Source organism: Rhinopithecus bieti, unplaced genomic scaffold (assembly GCF_001698545.2).
Source record: "Rhinopithecus bieti isolate Rb0 unplaced genomic scaffold, ASM169854v2 scaffold_17826, whole genome shotgun sequence".
NCBI lineage: Eukaryota > Metazoa > Chordata > Mammalia > Primates > Cercopithecidae > Rhinopithecus > Rhinopithecus bieti.
Genome location: NW_016809016.1, coordinates 966,533 through 974,525, shown reverse-complemented (window position 1 = coordinate 974,525; position 7,993 = coordinate 966,533). Strand labels below are relative to the sequence as shown.

The 7,993-nt window shown below is 43.1% G+C and overlaps 1 protein-coding gene across 3 annotated transcripts in view; it reads right to left on the bottom strand.

Moving 5' to 3' along the window:
- The window catches only part of GCSH (glycine cleavage system protein H), a 12,844-nt gene that overhangs the window by 2,579 nt on the left and 2,272 nt on the right, over positions 1–7,993 (bottom strand). For 2 of the 3 annotated variants that reach the window (XR_001888388.1, XM_017888228.1), the window contains exons 2-3: positions 5,450–5,529; positions 2,362–2,425 (exon numbers count right to left, since the gene is read on the bottom strand). Coding sequence is in view for 2 of the 3 variants with exons in the window: in XM_017888228.1 (XP_017743717.1) it covers positions 2,362–2,425; positions 5,450–5,529 (144 nt within the window). In the remaining variant the exon portion in view is untranslated. The remainder of the gene's footprint in view (positions 1–2,361; positions 2,426–5,449; positions 5,530–7,993) is intronic. The other variant, XM_017888229.1, reaches the window with a different exon arrangement.

Below are 7,993 nucleotides of genomic sequence, written 5' to 3'. Positions count from 1 at the left end.
ATTATATTTTCTTTCTTTCTTTCTTTTTTTTTTGAGACGGAGTCTCGCTCTGTCGCCAGGCTACAGGGCAATGGCGCAATCTCGGCTCACTGCCACCTCCGCCTCCCAGGTTCAAGCGATTCTCCTGCCTCAGCCTCTCGAGCAGCTAGGATTACAGGCCCACACCACCATGCCCAGCTAATTTTTGTATTTTTAGTAGGCAGGGTTTCACTGTGTTGGCCAGGCTGGTCTTGAACTCCTGACCTTGTGATCTACCCACCTCAGTCTCCCAAAGTGCTGGGATTACAACCGTGAGCCAACACGTCTGGCCTAAATTTCTTTAATTAAAAATAAAATCATACGTTTTGTCAGGTTGTAATAACCCACGAGAAGGGTATGTATTGTCTCAACAAAGTGGACCTATCTGTGTGTCCCGGACACAGTGAATAACAAATGGTGATGTGCCTGAATGCCAGACGTGTGTAGCTTCAGTAAAACTCAATGTTCTTGCAACTTAGCTGTGGCTCAGAAAAAAACAAAATGAAAACTTTAGAATGTTCCAGTGACAGTGAAGTACCTTGTATCAGACCAACTTCCTGCAGATAACAATTACAAGCTCTGGGCCGGGCGTGGTACAGATAACAATTATAAGCTCTGCGCCAGGCATGGTGGCTCATGCCTGTAATTCCAGCACTTTGGGAGCCCTAGGCAGGCAGATCACATTAGGTCAGTAGTTTGAAACCAGCCTAGCCAACATGGTCTCTACTAAAATACAAAAAAATCAGCTGGACATGGTGGTGGACGCCTGTAATCCCAGCTACTTGGGAGACTGAGGCAGGAGAATCGCTTGAACCCAGAAGGCAGAGGTTGCAGTGAGCCAAGACCATGCCATTGCACTCCAGCCTGGGTGACAGCGTGAGACTCCATCTCAAAAACAAAAAACACTATTATAAATGTTAAAAGTCAGCGACTTGAAAACATAAAATATAAACATATATGAAAACATAAAATATGATTACTGGAGTAAGCCACCGTGCCTGGCCGGTGGCTTATAATCCCAGCACTTTGGGAAGCCAAGGCAGGTAGATCACTTGAGGTCAGGAGTTCAAGACCAGCCTGGCCAACACGGTGAAACCCTGTCTCTACCAAAAACTCAAAAAAAAAAAAAAAAAAAAGTAGCCTGGTGTGGTGGTGTGTGCCTGTAGTCCCGGCTACAAGGGAGGCTGAAAAAGGAGAATTGCTTGAACCTGGGAGGCAGAGGTTGCAGTGAGCCAGTATTGCACTACTGCATTCCAGCCTGGGCAACAGAGCAAGTCTCTGTCTCAAAAAAAGAAGAAGGAAAAAAACAGTTTAAAAAAAGGCTGAAAAGTTAACAGTCGTAGGAACCTATAGGACAGTATCAAGTGATCTGACGAACATGTCTCAAATCAGAGAAGAAAAAAGGAATGAAGTGAGAAGAGAAAGAAATCATGACTAAAAAAAGAAGTCTCCAAATTTAATGGAAAAAAAAAATTCCATCTACAGATTCAAGAAGCTCAGTAAACCCCAAAAGCGGTCAAACGTAACACACACTGTGTGATTCCTTTCAAATACAGTTAAATAGGCAAAATTCATCTATGGTGTAGAAACAAGAGAAGATGTCATCTATTTGATTGGGAAGGTTTATTCAAGTGTATACATTTGTTAAAACTCACTGAATTGTACATTTCTGGTCCATGCATTTCACTGTATGTAGATTTTACATCAAATTAAAAAACTGCCTTTAGCAGAATGTCTTAAAAGGGTACTCATTAGTTTAAGGATATTATCTAACATATTGATATTAATAGACTTTTTTTCGAAGCAGAGTCTTGCTCTGTCGCCCATGCTGGAGTGCAGTGATGGGATCTCGGCTCACTGCAACCTCCGCCTCCCAGGTTCCAGCAATTCTCCTGTCTCATCCTCCTAAGTAGCAATTACTTTTGCACCACCCTACTACTTGGGTCAAAAGCACTCTAATTGGCTGGGCACGGTGGCTCATACTTGTAATCTCAGCACTTTGGGAGGCCGAGGCAGGTGATCACTAGAGGTCAGGAGTTCGAGACCAGCCTGGCCAACATGGGGAAACCCCGTCTCTACTACAAATACAAAAATTAGCTGGGAGTGGTGGCACATGCCTGAGACACAAGAATCGCTCGTACCCAGGAGGCAGAGGTTGCAGTGGGCCGAGATGGTGCCACCGCACTCCAGCCTGGGTAACAAAGCGAGACCATCTCAAACAAACACACAAACAAACAAAAACACTCTAATTAATCCAGCGTACAAACAATTTACTATTCAATGTAAAGATGAGGTAAAGAAAATTCATGGCATGGATCATTCCAAGACCCTAACAACACTCACCTTGTTTGTTCAATTTTGTCCCAACTTCAGGTAGACTACAGTAAACAACATCTCCCAATGCTTCCTAAATAAAACAAGACAAAACCAAAAATCTCTAAGAAATTAAAACTAAACCCTCCAGTAAATAGAACAAGCAAAACACTGAATCCCCTATAATTAAGATTTAGTACATATTTTATACTTGAGGGGCTACATTCTTGGGTTTTCCTTAAAATCCTTTAAACATGTAAAAACTACTCGGTCAGGCGTGGTAGTTCACGCCTGTAATCCCAGCACTTTGAGAGGCCCAAGGTGGGTGTATCACTTGAGGTCAGAAGTATGAGACCAGCCCGGTTGACATGGTGAAACCCAGTCTCCAATAAAAATACAAAAATTAGCCCGGCGTGGTGGTAGGCACGTGTAATCCCAGCTACTCAGGAGGCTGAGGCAGGAGAATCACTTAAACCTGGGAGACAGGTTGCAGTGAGTTGAGACTGCGCCTCTGTACTCCAGCCTTGGCGACAGAACAAGACTCCATCTCAAATATAAAAATAAATGGCTGGGTGCGGTGGCTCATGCCTGTAATCCCAGCTCTTAGGGAGGCAGAGGTGGGAGGATAGCTTGAGCCCAGGAGTTCGAGACCTGCCTGGGCAATATAGCAAGACTCTGTTTTCCAAAAATAAGTAGAATAAAATGATTTTAAAAAACTATTCTCAACTCAGGAGCTGCAAGAGACCAGCCACCAGCCCGATTTGGCTCACAGGCTTTAGCAACCTGACAAAAGCCACATGCCCCAGACAACACTGCTAGCTCTTTGTTTTGTTTGGTTTTGAGACAGAGTTTCTCTCTTTTTGCCCAGGCTGGAGTGCAGTGGCCTGATCTCAGCTCCCTGCAACCTGTCTCCCAGGTTCAAGTGATTCTCCTGCCTCAGTCTCCCAAGTAGCTGGGATTACAGGTGCCCCCCACCATGCCCAACTAATTTTTTTAAATTTTTTGCTAGAGACGCAGTTTCACCATGTTGGCCAGGCTGGTCTTGAACTTCTGACTCAGATGATCCACTTACCTCAGACTTCCAAAGTGCTAGGATTACAGGTGTGAGCCACTGCCCCCGGCAAATACTACTAGCTCTTCTGTGCATGAACATATTTGGTGTTCTTCCACCTCTGCAGTTTTATGTACACCATTGCCCCCAATGCATTTGCTGAAATCCTGCTCACTGATTCTACAAATCATAGTCCTCACGCCTTGTACTCCCTGAAGTCCTTGACTCCAGAAAGAAGTGGTCTCTCCATCAGGTAAGTAAATTACAACCCCACTGTTCCGATGCCATCGTGTAATGTTTGGCAAGTCATTCCCATGGAGGTAATTCCCCTTACCTCTAGGAGGTAAGGACGACATCTTACACAACATCTCAAAAAATACCCAGTACGGAGCTTCATAGTAGGTATACAGAGATGCCAAGGAAGATACAATTGTCAGTGATTCTCAACACAGAAGAATCTTACATGTCTGAGGAATTTTGTACAGTCACATGCTGCCTAATGGCGTTTTGGTCAACAACAGACCACATACACGACAGTGGTCCCATGAAATTATAATATAGTTAGTATCACTTATCCAAAATGCTTGGGACCAGAAGTGTTTTGGATTTCAGATTTTGGAATCCTTGCATTATACTTAACAGATGAGCACTCCTCATCCAAGATTCTGGATTCCAGAATGCTCCAATGAGCATTTTCTTTAAGAGTCATGTTGGTGCTCAAAAAGTTTCAGATTTTTGGATTATTTCAGGGATTAAAGATGCTCAACCTGTACCATATTTTTACTGTACCTTTTCTATGTTTTGATAGACAATTGTGTTACGATTGACTACGGTATTCAGTACAGTAACATGTTGTACAGGTTTGTAGCCCAGGAGCAAAGGCTGTACCATACAGCCAAGGTGTGTAAATAGGCTGTACCATCTAGGTGTGTGTAAGGGCACCCAGGAGGCTCACACAAGGACGAAATCCCCTAGGAGGCATTTCTCAGAACATAGCTCCATTATTAAGTGACACACGACTATATTCCCATCAGTTAACATCCCCTTTCCCCGCCTCACCCAATACATACATCCAGTTGAAAATCACTGACCACGCTAGTATTTGGCTTCTCATTTTCTCTTAAACATTATCGCCATATGGAATTGAGGGGAATTTACAGAGAAAAGATGGGCTAAATAAAAGCCTTCCCTTTGTGTAATCTGTGCCTACTGAGGTTTTCTTTCTTCCCATCCCGCTGGTCATGTGTGTATCACTGGACCCACAAAATGCTGGTAACACCCTGCTCTTCTTTTTCTTCTTTCCTTAAATGCCCAGCACAAAACACACACATTTCCTTCTTGAATAAGATATGTTTCCTACTTTTAGTGTTAAGCTTGCAACATCTCTTAAAATACCACATAATGCCCTAACTACGTTTTACTTAATTCAACTCTGGTTGGTTTTCTTTCTTTTCTTTCTTTTCTTTTTCTTTCTTTCTTTCTTTCTTTCTCTCTCTCTCTTTCTCTCTCTCTCTTTCTTTCTTTTCTTTCTTTCTCTCTCTCTCTCTTTCTTTCTTTCTTTCTTCTTTCTTTTTTTTGAGATGGAGTCTCACTCTGTCACCTGGGCTAGAGTGCAGTGGTGTGATCTCGGCTCACTGCAACTTCTGCCTCCCAGGTTCAAGTGATTCTCCTGTGTCAGCCTCCTGAGTGGCTGGGATTACAGGTGTGCACCACCAGGACCAGCTAATTTTTGTAATTTGCAGTGACATGATCATGGTTCACTGCAGCCTCAACCTCCTGGGCTCCAGCAATCCTCCTGCCTTAGCCTCCTGAGTAGCTGGGACCACGGGCATAAGCCACCATGCCAGGCTAATTTTTTTTTAACTTTTGGTAGAGACAGGGTCTCACTATGTTGACCAGGCTGGTCTTGCACTCCTGGCCTCAAGCAGTCCTCCTGCCTAAGCCTCCCAAAGTGTTAGGATTACAGGCATGAGCCACCTCACGCGGCCTAAACACTTTTTTAAACGCAGAGATAAAGCAAATTATGCAAGAGCACACTGTCACAAATATTTCAATAAAATCCAATACCTGTGCAAAATTGCTGATTCCCACTGTTCCAATGCCATTTTCTGTTGTTATCCATTCATGTTTCTCTGTGAATTTACGCACTAAAACAGAAGACCAGTATTTCAGAAAAGCAGCAGCATTACTTCTTAAGAAGCACTTTACATTATCATTCCTTTCAAAAGACTTTCCCAGATTTTGTGTCTGACCTGTTGACACTACCTTTAAATGGTACATGGCCCAGGAAGGAACGAAGATCATGTATAGAGATGACGCATTGAAACAGCAGTACCAATTAAGCAAAGATTTGATCTGAATGCTGTGTGCATCTTTTGGAGACTGGATTATTTGCTTTAACATTACTTAGCCTAAATCACAAAAGAAAATTTTGGAGCATATTTCAAATGTATACTTAACTATTACTGGTCTGTCTTTCAGAAAAAAAAAAATCTGTCCCTCTGAAGACAGATTTGGGATGATGAGGTTTAGGGAGACAGCATAAAGATGGCTCATATAAGAAACTAACCTAAGAAATAATAACAATAAGAAGGTGCCTCTTTAGGCAAAGTTGACCTAAGAGGGCTTCACTGCAGCTTGGGTTATAAAGTAAAATTTTATAGGAATGAAACTGACCTCCTAAAACAACTATAATTTGACTAAGTTCTTAAAATTCTACTTTAATCAAATTCAAGCCTGACCCTGAAGACGGTACTACCGTCACTTAAAGAAGAAAACTAAGATCAGAACTCAACAGTCTCCTCAGAGCTAAGCCATGAGTTGGTGGAAAGTCAAGCTCTGCTCATCATTCACTGGACAGGTTCAGCCCTTGACTTACTGAGCACTTCTCTAAAGATACGGTCAGACAATTCAGGGATTCCTGAAAGAAAGGCCGCCCAGGCCGGGCGTGGTGGCTCACACCTGTAATCCCAGCACTTTGGGAGGCCGAGGCAGGCAAATCACAAGGTCAGGAGTTCGAGACCAGCCTGGCCAACATGGTGAAAACCCGTCTCTACTAAAAATACAAAAAAAATTAGCTGGGCCTGGTGGTCGTCGGCACCTGTAATCCCAGCTACTTGGGAGACTCAGGCAGGAGAATCGCTTGAACCTGGGCAGCGGAGGTTGCAGTGAGCCAAGATTGCACCACTGCACTCTAGCCCGGGTGACAGTGTGAGACTCTGTCTCAAAAATAAAAAAAAATAAAAAAAAGAAAGGCTGCCTAATGTTCAAGAGATGTAAAAAGAGTTATTTAGGATATAAAGTTAAAAGTACTTGCCTTAGAGGATATTTTTTAAAAACTATATGCTATATTAAATATATTTCATATTCTGACACCAAGTGTTTTTCCAAAAACAATGTGACATGAGTTCATAGGAAAATGGTTAACTCAAATACTGTTTTAAAGAGGCCTCACTGGCTCATTTTACCCCTTACCCAAAAGATAGTTGTACTCAAAACGGCATTCAGTTGCTTTGGTTACAGCTCTGATATGCAGCACAACATAAGTAGAGTGTATAATTATTATTTTTATTTTTTTATTTTTGTAGAGATGGGGGAGGTGTCTCACTATAATGTCCAGACCAGTCTCAAATACTGGGCTAAGTGATCCTCCCACCTCAACTTCTCAAAGTGTGTGAGCCACCGCACCTGGCCAAGTATGTAATTTAATATTGCTTTCTTTTCCCCAATTATGAAACTTTTAAAGTTCATACCCTTCAGTGAAAGAAGTCAAAAAATGTGTCACTAAGAAATTTACTTTGCTTCATTCCACTTCAAAGAACTGAATATTTCAGGTCAATCTGACGTTCAGGTAAGAAAGTTTAAGACGTGTACACTGTGTTCTGACTGAAAGACTCTTCCCTACCGCCTTTACTAACTACTTCAGGTCTAGATTTAGAAGCCCGTTCCTGCCCAAAGTCTTGTCTAACCAAGCCTGGGTTCCTGGGCCAGTCAGCTCGTTCTCACGATACCTTACACCACTATTCCCCACCACACTCACAGTGCTGAACATGCTAGAGAGTTCATCTGTCAGTCTCCCCAGGCAGCAGACTGTGTACCAAGCAAGAAACAGCAGGGTTTATCCTATTTTCATTTGTTTTTCCAATTCTAAATACAGTGCTTGCCACATAGCAAGCACTCAAAAGTTGAGGGAATGAAATAATTTTTTTTCCCTTAAATTATCATGTTGCAGACCAGGCACAGTGACTCATACGTGTAATCCCAGCACTTTGGGAGGCCGAGGCGGGCAGATCACCTGAGGTCAGGAGTTTGAGCCCAGCCTGGACAGCATGATGAAACCCCGTCTCTACTAAAAAAATACAAAAATTAGCCAGGTGTGGTGGCACATGCCTGTAATCCCAGCTACTTGGGAGGCTGAGACACGAGAATTGCTTGAACCCAGGAGGCAGAGGTTGCAGCCGAGATCATGCCACTGCACTCCAGCCTGAGCAACAGAGCAAGACTCAGTCTCAAAAAAAAAAAAAACCGGCCGGGCGCGGTGGCTCAAGCCTGTAATCCCAGCACTTTGGGAGGCCGAGACGGGCGGATCACGAGGTCAGGAGATCAAGACCA